This window comes from Lissotriton vulgaris, chromosome 2_1, assembly GCF_964263255.1.
Source record: "Lissotriton vulgaris chromosome 2_1, aLisVul1.2, whole genome shotgun sequence".
NCBI lineage: Eukaryota > Metazoa > Chordata > Amphibia > Caudata > Salamandridae > Lissotriton > Lissotriton vulgaris.
Genome location: NC_141687.1, coordinates 1,447,283,385 through 1,447,303,535, shown reverse-complemented (window position 1 = coordinate 1,447,303,535; position 20,151 = coordinate 1,447,283,385). Strand labels below are relative to the sequence as shown.

At 48.5% G+C, this 20,151-nt stretch overlaps 1 protein-coding gene across 3 annotated transcripts in view; it reads right to left on the bottom strand.

Moving 5' to 3' along the window:
* ZRANB3 (zinc finger RANBP2-type containing 3) overlaps nucleotides 1-20,151 on the bottom strand; it is an 881,708-nt gene that overhangs the window by 407,823 nt on the left and 453,734 nt on the right. For all 3 annotated transcript variants that reach the window (XM_086957301.1, XM_086957303.1, XM_086957302.1), the window contains one exon: nucleotides 15,919-16,053. In XM_086957301.1, the coding sequence (XP_086813427.1) occupies nucleotides 15,919-16,053 (135 nt within the window). The remainder of the gene's footprint in view (nucleotides 1-15,918; nucleotides 16,054-20,151) is intronic.

The window sequence follows — 20,151 nt, the reverse complement described above, 5'->3', positions numbered from 1 at the left end:
CTGGCAAATTGCCCGTTCTGGTCAGGATCCTTCGCAGAGAACATTTCCCACCTTTCTTGAGAAAAACGGGTTATTGTACAGGTTAGCTAAGCCCGATGACACACCACAACTCTTAGTACCTGTCGACTTCAGAGATCAGATACTCTTTTTTGCACACACCCATTTATTGGCAGGTCATTCAGGGGCAGAAAAGACAGGACAGGCCATCTTAAAACATTTCTTTTGGCCTGGAGTATACGCACAGATACAACGTTATTGTCAGGAGTGTCAAATTTGCCAGCGTAGGAATCCTTATGTTCCCCCACCGGTTCCTCTGAACCCACTACCCATCATAGGGAAACCGTTTGACAGGGTAGGGATGGACCTTATAGGTCCATTGCCAAAATCAACTTTTGTCCGGGGATGGCAAGAATTGGGACCAGCTGTTGCCTTTGGCCCTTTTTGTCCTCCGAAGCCAAAAACAAGCTAGTCTAGGTACCTCTCCTTTCGAACTACTGTTTGGTCGTGCTCCAAGGACACTTCTGGAGATCACAAAGGACAGTTGGGAAAAAGAGGGGGCCCAAGAGGCGGAGGCTCTCTTGGACTATACACGACAACTTCAGACTAGGCTCCATAAACTAAGGACACTGGCCCATGAGCATCTCGCTGTAGCCCAGAAGAAACAAAAGACATTCTATGATAAAGGGAAAAAATGGAGGGAACTGGATGTGGGTGGCTGGGCTTTAGTGTTGTTACCATCCTCTACACACAAACTCAGGAAAGAGTGGCAAGGACCTTTTGAGGTTCTCCGAAAAATAGGAAAGATCACCTATATTCTACGTGTGAAAGGAAACCAGACTCAAATGTACCACATTAACCTGCTAAAGAAGTGGCTGGGAAAACCTCCCCAATTGGTGCAAACAGTTGAGTCCGTACCTCATACTGTACACAACGCTCCTATCAACCCAGAAATAACGGAGGCTCAACGAGAAGAGATCTTAACTCTTCTTCTCCGTTATAAGGATGTTTTCTCTGACCAACCCGGAAAAACCAACATAGCGGTTCATACCATTCCCACTCCACAAGGAACCGTAGTGAAACAAAAACCCTATAGGATCCCTGAGACCAGAAGACAAGCCTTTCAGGAGGAAATCAACCAGATGTTGCGTTCCGGAGTGATTGTACCCTCTAAAAGTAACTGGTGTTCTCCGGTTGTACTTGTTCCCAAACCGGATGGCATCCGGTTTTGCATTGACTTTAGAGCTGTCAATAGGGTCTCAAAACAGGACGCCTATCCACTACCTCGTGTGGATGAACTTTTGGAGCGTCTTGGTGAGGCTCAATATATTACGACTATTGACCTCACCAAGGGGTATTGGCAGATTCCCTTACACCCAGCAGACCAAGAGAAAACAGCCTTCTCTACCCCTTCAGGCCATTATCAATTCACTGTTCTTCCTTTTGGCCTGCATGGGGCCCCGGCCACGTTCCAGAGAGCAATGGATACAGTCCTGTCTTCCCACCAACAGTATTCTTCCGCTTACTTGGACGACATTGTCGTCTTTAGTAAGACGTGGGAAGACCACAAAGAGCATCTTGAGAAAATCCTCTGTAGTCTACGAACCACAGGCTTCCACATTAATGCCAAGAAAACCAGAGTAGCCTTCAAAAAGGTTAAGTACTTAGGCTACGTTTTAGGAAATGGTCTTATCGAACCACAGACAGAGAAAGTGAAGGCCATCCTAGAACTTTCCTATCCCAAAACCAAAAGGGAGTGGAGGGCTTTCTTAGGGCTAGTGGGGTACTACAGAAGGTTTATTCCGCAGTTTGCAGACATAGCCAGTCCTCTCACAGACTTGTTGAAGAAATCTCAGTCATCCCCTAGGTTATCAGCCCCTGGTCCTAAAGAAACCAAAGCTTTTCAGGCGTTGCAGACTATTCTTACCACTTCGCCTGTTTTAGTCTCGCCGAACTATAAGAATCCTTTCATTCTCCAGACTGATGCCTCTGGGGTGGGTATTGGGGCGGTTCTTTCCCAGGAGGACTCCGATGGATTGGAAAGACCGGTTCTTTATATCAGCCGCAAACTCTTCCCCAGAGAACAGGCTTACTCCACAATTGAGAAGGAGTGTTTGGCTGTCCGCTGGAGTGTGGACAAACTTCGGTATTATCTAGAGGGTCGTCCTTTTGTCCTGTATACGGACCATGCCCCTTTGACGTGGCTACAACGCAACCGTGGCCACAACGACCGCATCCTTAGGTGGTTTCTCGCTCTCCAGCCCTTCCAAATAGAAGTCCGTCACCGTAAGAGTCTTGACCAGGGCAACGCTGACTTCCTGTCCCGGTTCCCTCTTTCCCCCGATCGGGGAAATCCTGGGGGGGGATGTGTCAGGGGGTCCCTACCTGCCACAACTCTGCTGCTGATGTTTGTCCCTCTTCATTTCCGCCTCGGCACACACAGGATGTCCGCAAACCTTCTACGGCCGCCTGGGCTTTCCCGGAGGCGGGACCTTCGTCAGTGACGTCATCCCCTGATGTCCAATCCTCACCTTCGACGGCGCTGATAACGCGAGATTTCGAACAGAGTGGCGCGAACGCCGGAGCGGAGCAGGAAGCATCGGACGTCATCGCCGGGGGACGGGAGGAACCCGGAGCCGGATCGCTGAGGGAGACCGAAGCAGGAGCCGAGGAGAGACCGCCAGCACTACAGCCAGGAGGCCAACGGGACCACGTTCCGCCCAGCCACACTTCACCTGGAGAAGTGTGGCACCGCAAGGTACGGGCTCGTATATGGGGGCTCTTTCAGTCAGAAGGAGGGAAGGGGTAGAGGGCGGCTGGGTGGAGAAGGGGCGGGAGCGCCTAGATTGCCACCCACGTTAAGGAAACTCAGCAACCGGTGATGGTCCCTGGTGATCCCCCTCACGTCCTTTCCCCGCCCTTCGCTCGTGTCAGATAAATAGTGCAGTCCAGTAATGTGGCGTATTCTTTCTCTCTTTTCATTTCCGTACAACGCCCCTTACGAGTGAGAAAACCTTCCGCCTGACGTCCACCTGGGGAAATCCTGGTAGCAAAGAAGAAGGGACTACACGCCGACCTACAGCCTTTGATTCCTCTGTACATTCAATAAACCCCCAGTGCCACTTCACTCTTCTTTTGTGACTTTGCCTCTTTGCTCATTACCCTAGCAACAACAACCCTTATATGCAAATCAGCTCTGACCCTGTGCCTCATGGGATCTGTCCATCAACTGTGTTTTTTGCAATTGTCACCCCGAGTGGGCTGGGTATGCTCAGACGTGAGTCCCAGGCTCTCCACACCACTGGAGTCAAGCTATCCAGGCTGAATGAAGGCTGATAGCCAGAAACCGGTCCTTGGATGCTTGATTCCGGTCTGGGAAAGACATGGCTTGGTAGTTCGGACTGGACTGTTCCCATGAGGCACAGGGTCAGAGCTGATTTGCATATAGCCAGTGTCTAACCCAGGGTGGTGTGGAGTGCAAAAAAACGATGGATTTAGGCCCAGATCCTTGTACTGGGGTGAATGTAGTACATTGTTCTACATTCTGTCCATCAACTGTGTTTTTTGCAATTGTCACCCCGAGTGGGCTGGGTATGCTCAGACGGGAGTCCCAGGCTCTCCACACCACTGGAGTCAAGCTATCCAGGCTGAATGAAGGCTTATAGCCAGAAACCGGTCCTTGGATGCTTGATTCTGGTCTGGGAAAGACATGGCTTGGTAGTTCGGACTGGACTGTTCCCATGAGGCACAGGGTCAGAGCTGATTTACATATATTACATATAGCCAGTGTCTAACCCAGGGTGGTGTGGAGTGCAAAAAAACGATGGATTTAGGCCCAGATCCTTGTACTGGGGTGAATGTATGACATTGTTCTACATTCTGTCCATCAACTGTGTTTTTTGCAATTGTCACCCCGAGTGGGCTGGGTATGCTCAGGCGTGAGTCCCAGGCTCTCCACACCACTGGAGTCAAGCTATCCAGGCTGAATGAAGGCTGATAGCCAGAAACCGGTCCTTGGATGCTTGATTCCGGTCTGGGAAAGACATGGCTTGGTAGTTCGGACTGGACTGTTCCCATGAGGCACAGGGTCAGAGCTGATTTGCATATAGCCAGTGTCTAACCCAGGGTGGTGTGGAGTGCAAATAAACGATGGATTTAGGCCCAGATCCTTGTACTGGGGTGAATGTATGACATTGTTCTACATTCTGTCCATCAACTGTGTTTTTTGCAATTGTCACCCCGAGTGGGCTGGGTATGCTCAGACGTGAGTCCCAGGCTCTCCACACCACTGCTTCGTTATTATTTTACTGCGCCGAGCGCTACGCGCTTTTAACTATTAGGACCGCTTAGGGGGAAATAAGGGAGCTCTCACCCGCACTATAACCATCACATACCCACATTTTGTGGGTCAGAAGGGACTCGGGGGCACTGCAGGACCATCGCGCCGGTTTCGAGCGCCATTTTGGAGTGGGGAGAAGTCCTTCCACTCTGAGCGCCATCTTAGGTGAGGGAGAGACACTCGCCCTGCCAGGACCCACGCATTGGAGGAGGAGGTAATAATAGTAGGACCTCCTACCTCGCTCAGTCTGACTCTAATTCAGTGCTAACGCTGCTCTAGCGCTGCGCGCTTAACGCTCCTCTTGCTTGTAACCTTCCTGCCTGTAATTTTTAAATTGCACTAAGCTTCGTTTTTTTTTACTGCGCCGAGCGCTACGCGCTTTTAACTATTAGGACCGCTTAGGGGGAAATAAGGGAGCTCTCACCCGCACTATAACCATCACATACCCACATTTTGTGGGTCAGAAGGGACTCGGGGGCACTGCAGGACCATCGCGCCGGTTTCGAGCGCCATTTTGGAGTGGGGAGAAGTCCTTCCACTCTGAGCGCCATCTTAGGTGAGGGAGAGACACTCGCCCTGCCAGGACCCACGCATTGGAGGAGGAGGTAATAATAGTAGGACCTCCTACCTCGCTCAGTCTGACTCTAATTCAGTGCTAACGCTGCTCTAGCACTGCACGCTTAACGCTCCTCTTGCTTGTAACCTTCCTGCCTGTAATTTTTAAATTGCACTAAGCTTCGTTTTTATTTTACTGCGCCGAGCGCTACGCGCATTTAACTATTAGGACCGCTTAGGGTGAAATAAGGGAGCTCTCACCCGCACTATAACCATCACATACCCACATTTTGTGGGTCAGAAGGGACTCGGGGGCACTGCAGGACCATCGCGCCGGTTTCGAGCGCCATTTTGGAGTGGGGAGAAGTCCTTCCACTCTAAGCGCCATCTTAGGTGAGGGAGAGACACTCGCCCTGCCAGGACCCACGCATTGGAGGAGGAGGTAATAATAGTAGGACCTCCTACCTCGCTCAGTCTGACTCTAATTCAGTGCTAACGCTGCTCTAGCGCTGCGCGCTTAACGCTCCTCTTGCTTGTAACCTTCCTGCCTGTAATTTTTAAATTGCACTAAGCTTCGTTTTTATTTTACTGCGCCGAGCGCTACGCGCTTTTAACTATTAGGACCGCTTAGGGGGAAATAAGGGAGCTCTCACCCGCACTATAACCATCACATACCCACATTTTGTGGGTCAGAAGGGACTCGGGGGCACTGCAGGACCATCGCGCCGGTTTCGAGCGCCATTTTGGAGTGGGGAGAAGTCCTTCCACTCTGAGCGCCATCTTAGGTGAGGGAGAGACACTCGCCCTGCCAGGACCCACGCATTGGAGGAGGAGGTAATAATAGTAGGACCTCCTACCTCGCTCAGTCTGACTCTAATTCAGTGCTAACGCTGCTCTAGCACTGCACGCTTAACGCTCCTCTTGCTTGTAACCTTCCTGCCTGTAATTTTTAAATTGCACTAAGCTTCGTTTTTATTTTACTGCGCCGAGCGCTACGCGCATTTAACTATTAGGACCGCTAAGGGTGAAATAAGGGAGCTCTCACCCGCACTATAACCATCACATACCCACATTTTGTGGGTCAGAAGGGACTCGGGGGCACTGCAGGACCATCGCGCCGGTTTCGAGCGCCATTTTGGAGTGGGGAGAAGTCCTTCCACTCTGAGCGCCATCTTAGGTGAGGGAGAGACACTCGCCCTGCCAGGACCCACGCATTGGAGGAGGAGGTAATAATAGTAGGACCTCCTACCTCGCTCAGTCTGACTCTAATTCAGTGCTAACGCTGCTCTAGCGCTGCGCGCTTAACGCTCCTCTTGCTTGTAACCTTCCTGCCTGTAATTTTTAAATTGCACTAAGCTTCGTTTTTATTTTACTGCGCCGAGCGCTACGCGCTTTTAACTATTAGGACCGCTTAGGGGGAAATAAGGGAGCTCTCACCCGCACTATAACCATCACATACCCACATTTTGTGGGTCAGAAGGGACTCGGGGGCACTGCAGGACCATCGCGCCGGTTTCGAGTGCCATTTTGGAGTGGGGAGAAGTCCTTCCACTCTGAGCGCCATCTTAGGTGAGGGAGAGACACTCGCCCTGCCAGGACCCACGCGACACCCCGCCGGCCATTTAAGATGGCCGCTAGACAGGTGCGCAGTGACGGTGCGCAGCGGGGGTGCCGTAGGGGCGCCGGAGGTGCGCCAGAGGTAAGCCCGTTTGCGCCCGTTCGCGCAACGGACGCGCTTAGGGCCGCTACCTCTGGCCCCTCCGGTCCAAACCGTATAGCTTATACTCGGTCTGAGATACTTAGACTCAGACCTGGTCAGGACCAGGTCAGCCCTCCAACCTCTAGGCCCATTTCCTGTGGTTTGCTTAATGTCAGATCCCTCTGCAAGCACCACACCGAAATAGCCTTCCTCATTGATTCTGAACAGCTCGATGTCCTCTTTCTCACGGAAACGTGGACTCGGGAGGACTGTGAGGTCGAGCTGGGCTTAGCTTGCCCCTTAGGATATAAAATCAGCCACTCTCCGCGCCCTCTTAATCGAGAAGGGGGAATTGGATATATCTATAGGGACTCGCTTACCCTCTCTCAGTTAAAGATTCGAGAGGTACCGGGATTCGAATTGATGGGTTTTACAGTTAAACAGCAGGAGCTGATTTGCTGCTCGGGTGTCCTCTGCTATCGTCCCCCGGGACCGGCACCTTCCATATCTTTTCTCATTGATTTGATTTACGAACTTGCTAGCTCGCACTCCAAGCTATTGGTTCTTGGAGATTTTAATTTGTGGGCAGGCAGTTCGCTGGATAATGCTTTCTTTTCCCTCAGCCAAGCTTGTATAGACATCAACTTAGAACAGCTGGTGAACGCCTCCACGCATCGGAAAGGCCATACTCTGGACTTGGTGTTCGCGGACCCTCAGTGGGCTGCATTAGTTGACATCAAGTGCCAGTTTTGGACGGATCACTCTTTGATTAGGTTTTCCCTTCGTTCGGAGGACTCTACTTTGCGAAAGGCTGGATTACCCCTAGCTAAGCTAGAGAGACCTTGGTCCCGAATACTCAAAACCTCCCCACTGCCGAACATTTTAGGTGAGGATTTCAAGCTTGGCAACACCGCCGAAGAAAGTTATAATCTTTTCTGCCAGTCCATATCAAGTACATTGGATAAGTTGGCACCCCTTCGGAAGTCTCGAGGAAGGGTGAACCGAGCCAGCCCTTGGTACACGAGTGAATTACGCCAGCTTAAACTCGACTGTAGACGCGCAGAAAGGGTCTGGAGGAAACAGTACCTAGACTCTGATAAAACTGCATTTAGGTCGGCCATGCAAAAATACAAAGCTCAAATCAAGACGGCGAAAGCGACCTTTCTTGAATTTACTCTGAATCAGGCCCCAAACAAGGCACAGGCCCTCTTTAAAATCGTTAAGGACCTTGCCCACCCCACGTGTGTGGCTAGTGCAGTCCCTTCATCGCAAGCTCTTTGTGACTCACTTGCGGACGCTTTTGAGGAAAAAATCCGTAAAATCTTAACAGGTCTGCAGGATCCACGGATTTCCACCACTGAGGAGGGAGCTCCGGAAGAGGTGGCCAGTCGACCCCTGCAGAGGGTTATTCACCTCTGTCAGGAAGCTCCGGCCACGTCCTCTAGTCGACCCCGACCAGATGAGCAGCCCCCCAACTCGGGAGCTCCGGCGACGGAAGCCAGTCGACCCCAGCTGAGTAGCTCTCCTCCCCCTCTTTTGGATCAGGCTCTCGGCCTGGGAGCTCCGGCGACTGTGGCCAGTCGACCCCAACCGAGTAGCTTCTCCTTTCCAATTCTGGATCCGGCTCTCTGCTTGGGAGCTCCGGCGAGTGTGGCCAGTCGACCCCAGTTGAGTAGCTCCTCCCTTCCCTCTTTGGATCCGGCTCACTGTCTGGGAGCTCCGGCGATTGTGGCCAGTCGACCCCAGCTGAGCAGTTTCTCTCCTTCTCCTCTGGTTCCAACTCTCTGTTTGGGAGCTCCGGCGTCGGTGGCCAGTCGACCCCAGCAGAGCAATCCCTATCCTCCTTCCTTGGATCTGGCTCTCAGCTCGGGAGCTCCGGCGAGTGAAGCCAGTCGACCCCAGCTGAGTTGCTTTCCCCTTCCCTCTCTGAAGGAGTTCGGAGACTTAGCCCTTACGGTTTCTTCTGGTTCGCCTCTGGATCCTCTTCCTCCAAAACTCTGGAAGGTGTTTCAAGAGGATCTCTTCCAGCCCTTGCATGCCATCTGCTGCCAGTCATTTGAGACAGGCATTGTACCGAGTTGCTGGAAGAAGGCAGTGGTATCTCCACTTTTAAAAAAACCTACGCTCGACCCTGCGTGCCTATCCAACTACCGGCCGATTTCCCTGCTCCCTTTTCCGGTGAAAATCATGGAAAAATTGGTCAGCCGCACTCTGTCCGGCTTTGTAAAAGGGAACACCTGGTTGGATGAGATGCAATTTGGTTTTCGCCCAGCGCATGGGACGGAATCTGCGCTGGTGACCGTGCTAGACAACCTGCGGGCGCGAGTCGACAGTGGTCGGGCAGCTTTTTTGGTGCTGCTCGACATGTCGGCCGCGTTCGACACGGTCAGTCATCCCACCTTGATCTCTAGGCTGGAAGAATGCGGGGTCAAAGACAGAGCTAGGGATTGGTTAATCTCCTATTTGGACTGCCGTCAGCAAAGGTTTTCGCTACCCCCCTTCAGTTCAGAGGAGCGGAGAGTGGGACAAGGTGTACCCCAGGGCTCAGCCATCAGCCCCATACTTTTTAATATCTACCTCCGTCCTCTAGTCCAGCTCATTAAATCCTTCGGTATCTCCGCATTTAATTATGCGGATGATACCCAGCTGGTCTTTTCTTTGGAGGGTCAGGATGCAGTCACATTGGAGACTTTCCACCGGTGCATGCAGGCGACAGCAGAATGGCTCCGTCTGAACTCATTACAGTTCAACGGAACCAAGACGGAGGTTTTACACTGCTCCACAGATCGAGTTCCTCGCGATCTGCTGGCTGATTTTTGGCCTCCGTCCTTTTCTGAGACGGTGTCAGCCGCACAATCTGAGCGCAATCTGGGCGTTATTTTTGGGCCCAGCCTGCAGCTAGATCTACATGTAAATAAGACCACCTCCACATGTATGATGCTGATTCGTATGCTGCGCAAGGTCTTACCCCTTCTCCCTGAGCAAGCCAGGCCAGAAGTAGTGCGTTGTACCATCCTAAGTCGACTTGACTACTGTAACGCACTGCTTCTGGAGGCCCCGGTAACACTTCTGGGCAAGCTGCAAAGGGTGCAGAACATCGCTGCCAAACTTGCCCTCTCTCGCCCTTATCATAGTTCTTCTACGGCAGCGCTGCGAGAACTTCATTGGCTGCCGGTCCATCTGCGGGTGCGCTACAAAGCAGCTTGTATTGTGTTCAGGGCTATTCATGGCCTGGGCCCTATTCCTCTGCGGCAAATGTTTGCCTGGTATTGTCCACCTCGAGCCTTACGCTCCTCGTCGTCCAGGCTACTGATAGTTCCGCGCTTCCAGAGAGTGAGAATGGGTGGCCGCTCGTTCAGAGTAGCGGCGGCCAAACTTTGGAACTCTCTGCCAATATCCTTGAGAAGCCTTGAAGATCTTCTAGCCTTCAGGAAGGCTCTGAAAACCCATCTCTTTCCCAGGATAGGCTGAGCTACTGTTTTCCGCTGGATCATGGGTCAAAAGCGCCAGGATGCCCTTGGTGGTGACAGGCTGCGCTATACAAGTATGCTACAATACAATACACTGGAGTCAAGCTATCCAGGCTGAATGAAGGCTGATAGCCAGAAACCGGTCCTTGGATGCTTGATTCCGGTCTGGGAAAGACATGGGTTGGTAGTTCGGACTGGACTGTTCCCATGAGGCACAGGGTCAGAGCTGATTTGCATATAGCCAGTGTCTAACCCAGGGTGGTGTGGAGTGCAAAAACACGATGGATTTAGGCCCAGATCCTTGTACTGGGGTGAATGTATGACATTGTTCTACATTCTGTCCATCAACTGTGTTTTTTGCAATTCAGGATCGATAAGGCCTGCCATAGGAGTAACTGATAGGAATATATGTGTCCATTTTAGGGTTAGATATAGGAATACCATATCTAAAGCAAAGAGTGATTACACCACCTTGCCCCAGCTGCCGTGCAGCCAGTTGTGTCGGATTTAGATGGCCAGCCAGGGGTGGCATAATACATGCTGCAGACCCTGGTAGGCCCTGGGTACACCTATGCCCTGAGTTACAGGGTCTGATAAGGTGGCCCAGTACCAATTGGTAAATGCACCTAAGGTACATGGAATCCATTTTACAGAGAGAGCAGTAGGCCTGGGGCCCTGAATAGCAGGGTCCCAGGTCAACTAAGTCGGAAAACCAGCTAAACACCAGGCAAAAAAAGTTGGTGGCAACCATAGTCAGGTATCCACCTTCCTACACTTACCCTAACATCACTAGACGAGTCCGATGGGCCATGGAGGAGGCATGGATTGACATCTCCAAGTTTGGAGTTCAATCCGTGAGGTGGGCCATGGCCTCCAAAGCTTTTCTTTAGGGGCTTGGCTGGGGGACATACTCAATGCAGCGGATTGGTGCTCAGATTCTACCTTCAAAAACCTTTACTTCAAGCAGGTTACAAATCTGGCTTTTTTGGTGGTGAAGAAGCTTTAAACTAGACTAATCCTCACCTAAGGTCCTGACATAGAATCACAAATTTCCTATCTACCATAACAGAAAGCTTCTATTCTATTAAGGACTCAGAGGTGAGGATTAGCCTACTTTTTTTGCTGATTTGGTTACTACACCCAGCCGATATAAAACGCAAGTATAACGTTGAAGTCGTCCGGTTAATAAATCCATTTTACAGGCTGAAGACCACTACATGATTTCTGGTCTTTGGAATGTTTGCTTTCCTACTGTGTTTTCTAACATAGTTTCATGACTTTTGTGTTGATTCAGTTGTGGTAACAAAACCTTACATGACTAATTTGTCTTCTCAGAGACAGATCTGAATAAACAGGAGTGACCAACTGATAAATTGGCTGTGTTCACAGGAGGTACAAGCATTTACAATGCAACGGTTTTGCCTTTGGAAAAGTTAGAGCTATTGGCATTGTAAATGACATTTTTATTTGTGTTTTCTTTTTGAAAACCGATAAATAAATGGCATTGTCATTTACAATGCCAATAGCTTAATCTCTCGCAAATGCCACACACACCCACACCCACAGAGAGCCCCCCCACACAGAGCCCCTCCACACAGAGCCCCCCCCACACACACAGGGCCTCCCCACACACACACCCACACAGAGCCCCCCCCCACACACCCACACAGAGCCCCCCACACACCCACACAGAGACCCCACACACACCCACACAGAGCCCCCCACACACCCACACAGAGCCCCCACACACACTGCAAGCCCCCCTCACACACCCACACAGAGCCCCCCCCCCCACACACACACTGCGAGCGAATCTGGAGGCAAGCAAAGGCAGGTGAAACAAGCAGGGTAGGTGAGAGAGCCCCCCCCCAGAGAAAAAGGGACAGATTAGGATTACAGAAATCAAGCAACGTCAGAGGACGGTCAGAGAAAGCAAACAAGGACAAGGCAACCAACTGGAGACTTGGCAATGAACCTGTAGCAAGCAGGGACAGAAGAGGGTCAAAGAAAGCAAAAACTGCCATGTTTGTGCTCTAGCTACCCCTAAAAGAGAAGAAAGCCAAGAAGGTTCTGATCATGGTCGGCTAAGATCAGAGGTTGGTGGGGACATTACTGTCCTTCTTGTGTAAGAGCTGCAGTCTCTCATGCCAGGACACTAACCCTGCGCACACACAGAGCTAGCCCTGATTGTACATGTACAGACGAAGAAGCGCCATTTCCTGATTCAAATAGAAGCCTAAGTGGCCCTCTTTGTTAGTTGACACACAAGGGAGAGACCCTGTCTGTTCCTGTTTTAAACATAAATAGGTAGCCTAATTCATATATACACACTGAAGCACCACTCCGCTTCTGAGCACATCCAAAGGTGTCCTCCCTGCTCCTCTACCCAGAAGGGGCGGGATGTGGCCTAGTGGCTAGAGCTGCAGCCTGCCGATTTCAGAACAGGAGGGTTTGCAAATGCCCCAGCCCCCAATTACCACACAAGCATATTTGGAAATGGATTGTAAGTATGGAACGCCCACAATTTTCAACACGTAAATTTGGGTAGGTCAAAAAAAATGTCCATGAAGTAAGTGGCCAATACACATCAGAACTTGGTGTCTGGTGTGCAAAGCAAGTAATGCCCCAATGTAAACATCATACCGTTTGTTAGGCGAAAACTGCCTCACTTAAATTCCACCCTCAAGAATATCGGATTTTAAAACATGCAATAATTATCACAATTCCACCTGGTCCACGCACAAATGAAGGTCACAGTGCTGCAAGTCCAATAATTGCATGAGGCATACAATGTTGTATTCTGGCAACACATTTTATCTTTCTAATGCAGATGATAGCCGTGTGTATGTATTTACACAGTAGTGTGTTACTGCAGCGATTTATGCACAACCTGCAGGGGATGGCTTTCTCCGACTTTCTTCCTAAGACTAATTTAAACAAGCAACGAGGGACGAGCCACGCAAAGACGGCAAACATAGACGACAGGGGGGCAGGAAAGGCACGGACAGCGGGAGGGGGGGCGGGAAAGGCACGGACAGCGGGCCCCCACAGCCCCCGATACTACTGGAGCTGTCACCATGGCGCTGGTACTGCTGAAGGCATCTAATAATCAGGCTCCTCCTTTCCGGCAGTTTCTGTACAGCTGGTAGGCAGGAAACCGGAGTCAAGGAGCGAGAAAGGAAACCGAAACTATCATACGAGCCAGCTGCCGAGGGAGTTGGAGCCCGTCCGTAGTTCACTACTGAGTGGCTTTTCATTGATCCCTGTAATTAGTGAATCCCTAGTGAGTAAATGTTGCTCTCTGACATCCGGTCCTCCCTGCACGACCGAGGGCTACAGAATGAAAAAAAAAAAGAAAGATGCTCTACACCTGGAGTTCACCGGAAATGTAAACGTGACAATGACAGTGTATGTAAACGTAAAGTAAAGGATGTGGCATAACGGCCAGAACTGCAGACTACACAGCTGGGAAACTGGGTTCGAATCTCAGCGCCGGCTCAGCATCCTGTGATTCTGGGCACATGTCTTAATCTGCCCGTGTCTACAAGAGTGGTGCGTCCTTGTGTAAAGTAACTGGGTCTCAAGTAAAGCGATCCCATACCTTCGGGTGGAGTTCGTACGAAATAAAACTGCTAAAAAAACAAATAGTGAAAGGAAAATAAATAAACCAGTGCCAGGAAAGTTGCAGTCACAGTCAGCTCTTTTAAGACGCCTGAGTAATTGTAGCCGCGTCATTTTTCCACCTTCTCCCTAAAAACATGGCGCACGAAGCAGCGTGGACGTAGCCTCTTTACGAGGTAACAGTCTGCGAATAACTTTTCACGAGCAGTGCTGTCAGGCCTTAATGGTCTGAAAACTCGGGGGAGGGGAGTGCGGCGGAGGGGGTTAGATCGCTGAAGGGGGGCGCTAAATGACAACCTTATACGTTGTTAGAAGCAACAGGACTTGCTGGTGGCGGTCTCTGCTCCAATTGATCTCCACTTAAGCACACGCACTTGTGTCTCATCCCCCCCTCCTTCACAGGAAGGCCAGAGCTGCCACAAGCCAGTGTTGTAAATGCGACCAGCTTGACAATGTCCCTGAAACAGGCCAGTGTGTGGTCAGATAAGCAGAGAGAGGCCCAGTCAACAGAACAAGTGAGTTGTGTTGTCAGAGAATAGCCGTGCCCAAGCCCGCGAGCATGACTGCATCCATTCCCCGGGGAATCTGGAAAGAGTGCACGAGACGGGTCCGACGGCCGGACCATCATTCGCTCTGGGTGCACGCCAGCTACTTCATTCATGTGCGGAACACTCCCGGCTGGACTCCAGGAAGCACCCACTCTACCCACCCCGACCTGCCCTACCCCAGCCTCTCCTCCTGGTATTTCGGAGATAGAGACTTTCCCTACCTTTAGAAACTACTCCACTATTTTAAGTGCTCTAAACTCTTTTCACAAAAACACATTTGCATTGTAAACATAACGCGCAGGAAAAGTGTCTCCAATGACTCGGTCTCCCTGCGGGACCTCGTGGCCTTCACCCAGCACCTAAAAAGCCTCAGCTGGACGGCAAACAAAGACTACAGGGGGCAGGAAAGGCACGGACAGCGGGAGGGGGGCAGGAAAGGCACGGACAGCGGGAGGGGGGGCGGGAACGGCACGCGGTCAGCCGGAGGGGGGGGCAGGAACGGGCACTCACCTGGACTTCCTCCGGCGGCGGTCGGCCGCAGAATGAACAAAATAAACATGGAAGCGACAAAAAAATAAACACCGGCCACCGCCGCATGACGATTTCGAAAGGGGCGGAAAGCCTAAAATTTGCAGGAACGCCCCCGAATCTGCTCTCAGGATGACGAGCAGATGTCTGTTCCAATGGCTAGCCTCCATTTATGGAGCTAGCCAATGGAAATAGAGGCGGGGACCAAAGCCACTCTACTCATAAGGTTTTCCCTGCAGCTGCGCAGTGCGCAGCTCGCTAGTCAAAACCTAAAAAGGAGGATACAGCTTCTCCGAGGAATATTGAAGAGACATACGATGTTCTGATTGGATGAACTCTTTTGCTTATTTTTCCAAGGACTCATAGGAAATGTAGTTTTTAACTTTAATATAGAAGGTTGGATGGCTGCTGGTTAATAAAAGTAGAGAAAGTTGTAGCCTAATCCTCGCCTCCGAGTCCTTAATAAAATTTAAACTTTCTGTTACGAAAGCTAGGGCATTTTTCAGTACACAGTATAATTTCAGCAATTCTTTGTTAATTTGTTGTGCAAAACTCCCAGAATGATGCCCCTACTCCACATTGCATAATTATGCATTGTTCAAGGCAACATTTTACTACAAGGGCTCAGGAATAACGAGAACTACTAGAACGCGACCTGCTGTTGCTCGCACCACTTGTGTTTTCACGTTACTTTTTACTGCCAAATTATTGCTCAAGCCAAAAACTGACACAGTGACACATTTTGCACTACACTATAGCACTAATTCATGGATTTGCATTTAGCTTAATTATGTGTAATTTCACGTGATTTAATTGAAACTTTGCGTAATTACGTGAAAGCATATTACTTTAATTTTGTACACCCCTGCTCAGAAACATAGATCATGACCAACAAAAGCATGGTATTTGAATGCTACTGAGGTTTCTTCTTCCCTGATAAAGTTATCAAAACAACCTTTGCAAAAGTTCGCCTGTTAGTTTGCAGCATTGACTTACAATACAGAACAGCATCACTCAAAGTTGATACTACGATAACAAAAAGCTTAAATGCAATAGGGTGATCAATTTAGTATATAAGACAATTGCTAAATTACCTGTAGACAAGTCAAAGAAAATGTGATTTAAACATAACAGCCGTGCCAGGTTTGATTTAATGCATACCTTGGCAATCGCAGTCTGTTTGTACATTCGGGTAATGAGCCCCATAACTTGAACAAAGGGATTGCCAGTCTCCGAGGCAAGCAAATCTGGAGCCCTCATTAATTTCTCATATTCTTCAAAGCTGCTATTCATTTCCTATGAGACAGGAATAAGAAGTGTTAGGAAAATTGAGCTGAAAAACAATTAATTACAGCGTGAATAATGTTCTACTTTCTGGCAAAAAAATAATTAGGAGGTTTGGGTTGCTTATGTAAACACATCAGTCCAGATAAAGGTGAGTCACAGTCTTACCAATTACAGTATACCGTGACAAGAGAGAACAGAAAGAGTACTTTTATCAGCACAATTAAGCAAACACGAATAACTTCCCCCACATAAACATGTTAACAAAGAAAAAAGCTAAATAATTACCAGATTATTGATAATGCACATGTTTAGCAAAATAAGGCTTCTTAATTTGTAAAAATAAAAAAGTATGGTATTAAACCTTTAAGTAAATATAATCTAACTGTAACATGTCTTATACGTGCTACCATAATATGTCAACTTGCAAGCCTACAGTCACGAGTGGAAATGAAATACCTTTTCCAATTTATTGTACTTCTAAAGAGGTTCAGCTTCCACCAAAGAGCACAGTAAGGAGCCACTATGTTCGAGAGTAAAGGCAAATAAACAATCGCTTATAAGAACCGAGAACAGGGGTCAAATATACAAAGCCATTTAGTGGTCTCAAAGCCTGCGATTTGCTAAATCACAGGTTTTGTAACCATTGAACACCTTTTTTAAATGCACTAAACCCATTAAGCGATTTGATGATAGGTTACTGAATAGTTCAATGAGTTTAGAAACGCATTTATAATCGTAATTTGGAAAAGGGATACTTAGAGCGTCCCTTCCAGATTGTGATTTGGAATGTTGAGTATCAATGGTTTGCGACCACAATTTCAGTCACAAATCATTGACAGGTTACCAACTTCTAAAAGGAGGCAGTAACCCATTCACAAATGGGAAGTAGTCCCATAAGACCCCTTCCTCTTTGTGAAAGAAAAATACATGTTTGGAAGTGGGCAGTAAGCTCAGGGTTCAACTGCCAACTGACACTTAAAATAAAAAACATTTAATGAGGGCTCGTCTTATGCTGCATTTTAAAGAAATACTTTATTAAAAAGCAATCACAAATATGATGGTCTTCAGATTCCAGCAGGTAAGCATCCCTTTGATTGCATCCAATTGAAGTGTATAGCAATTTGTGTACTACATCATGAATACTGATGAGGTAGGTCGAACTTCAACCCTCTCCAAATGGAGATTTTGCAAACCAACAGATTAGTATATAGGTTGGTTTGCAAAATCAGAATAGATTCTCAAAAGGTGGGGGCGGACATTACAACCACATTTTGTGAGTCAATTCTTTGTACATCAGATGTCAAGGTTGAGCGATAATCAGTTTGGTAAAGATGGTGCCACCTGCCTAGGCTCCTAGCTCCGGGTTGCATTTCACCAATAATGGAGCTCGTAGGACAGAGTAGTTGTGCTTGTTGTGATTCCCACATAGACCTTCCCACAACTAGGCAACTCAAGGCACGCATCCAGGAACACCGCAGAGCAGCACTGAACAAAGACACGTCCTATCCCCTAGTGTCACATGAATGTAAGAGGGGCATAGATAGAGCACGCTTCCGCTTCCATGGCATAGACAGTGTTGGGCCAAACCAGAGAGGTGGTGACAGGGCATTGGCTCTGAGGCAACTTGAAGCCAGATGGATCTGCACTCTGCGTTCCTCGAGCCTGGGGCTTAATACAGACAATGAGATGCACTTCTTCCTTTAAGTCCCACTTTCCAACTGCTTCGGGGCCGGGGTTGACCTTAGCAACACCATTAAATCTTTTAACTGAGCATACTTTTGAGCATACTTTTTATCGTGCATACCACTCAGTACATCAAATACAGATGGACAGGAGTTGAGCTGACTCGCATAGCACATAACTAACATGTGAAGTTTTGTGATTATAGGAATTTTCCACTTTCCATTTCTCCTCATGAAAACGTCTAGTTGTTTCTGACCATGTTGTAATGTTCACAATTCACTCTCATATATGTTTTTATATGTTTACACAATGTTACCATTTATCACAAGCTGACAACTCTATGGCACTGTAACTCAATTTTGCCACTATTCACGCTTTATCATACAAATCTGGCACTGTAACCTTATTGCCAGATCTAAGCTCTTTTTCCTGAACCTAAGTATGGATATAAGTACTCATAAGACAGACAAATCTGGCACTGTAACCTTATTGCCAGATTTAAGCTCTTCTTCCTGAACCAAAGTACAGATATAAGTACTACACAAGCACTATATACTCTCTGCTTCCCCTTGTGTATCCCCCGTTTGTTTTGTATCTCTCCTAGCTATGCCTGTCATATACCTCACCTAAACCCTCCACAGCACCCGCCAAGTAAGCGGGTACACTCTTTTTCTAGGCTGCCTTAGGTCTTTTCCAAAACATAACTATTACTGATATAATAACTCCCGACAACCACACGTGGGTGCTCGACACATGTCGTTACCGGCTCTTCATGATTACATTGCGTTATCATGATATTTGACATCATCCTTTACTCGTTAATTTTTATTGTTACGCATGACACGATTATTGTTCTATTGGGCGTCTTTGTGTCACAGGTGATTGGGTTCGCTCTATCTATTCTACCATATACAATGTGACGATCCAGCCTTTTCGTCTTCCAACCGGAAGTGAGCATAATTGAGACGCTCTAGCCTTTTCGTCCTCCAACCGGAAGTGAGTATAATGGTGAATCTGTCTCCCCATGATCACTATTTGCTAATCTGACATATGTCATCATCCTTTAATCATCCAGCTTCGTTTATGCACGTGACGCACCTTTTGTTGCGATGGCCGTTTCCTTATCTCAGGCGAATGTGTTCGTTCCACACTCTTGCCTTACACATTGCAACGCTCCAGCCTTTCTTGTCTTCTGAACCGTGAGTCTAATGATGAGCAGTGGGCTTTCCGTTCTACCGGAAGTTAACCCCATGACTTCCGGGCCATTGACGAAATATCTGTCACACTTTCCGAGCCTCCGGTTGTACATCGCACCAGCCACTCTGGCAGCTTGACGTACACCGGACACGGCTCCCAACCTTTGACTCGGACAGCGCGACTCGCAGGTATTTACTAGCGTGATTTCATGGGCACCGCATTTCGATACCAGTTTGTTTGTCTTGTGTGCTGTCATGGACGCTGCACTCTGATGCTGCCTTTATCGAGGCAACATGCAGTTTATAATATTGCGCCATTGTTTTTACTATCTGACCTTTCTCGACAGTACTAGGAATACATGTCCACGATTGATCGCCCAGACCCAATCCCATTTTTAATACGGGAACACCAGTTATTCATGGCAATTCCGGCACTTATAGCCTTTTGCATCTTTTAAACCGTATCTTGTTACTACAACTTGCCCCTTGCGAATGCTCCACTATCACTTTTTGTAACTCTAGGGTAACCTTTGCGTCTGCCTTTGAAAGATTGGGCTACTACTAATCGCTTACCATGTGACTACACATACTTATTCGAGTATGGTAACTTTGACCAGACCCACACTACCTTCACAATACAAACAGAGGTCCTTTCTTAAGGGGGTCTTACTGATTGCTTTTTCCACCTTTAAGTTAAGCGCCCCCTTCTCTTTTTTTTGATCATTCCTAGATTATTTTTGAGCCAGTCACTGTCCGATTGCCCCTTTGATTTGTACGTTGATCTTGCCAATATGAGTTGAGCTCGTTTTTCGTCCTTCTGCTTGTCTTAAGCGCTATTACTAGTTAACAGGATACTTACACATCCCCCGCTCTATTTCAGGTCCATTTGCTTTCCTCATTGAGTTTCTCCCTTACACAGGACATTCTCAACTCCGGTCCAGGTATGTCTTCTCATCTACTTGGGTCACATTATACATTACTTTGATTGCCGGTTACCTGAACATTTTTCCCAAACAATATACTTTTCAGATCGGACCATTGACGCACTCCTTTGAAATATTCCAAGATACTACTGTATAATCTACCGATTTTTTTGGTAAGCTACTCTAGCGTTCACTAGCTGGGTAGTTTTGCAGGCGGCATGGGTTTTATAGCGCTGACCAAACGATCACCCCTCATCACTGGATCACTCACGGTACCCACTAGCACTTGCCAAATAGTTTTAGGT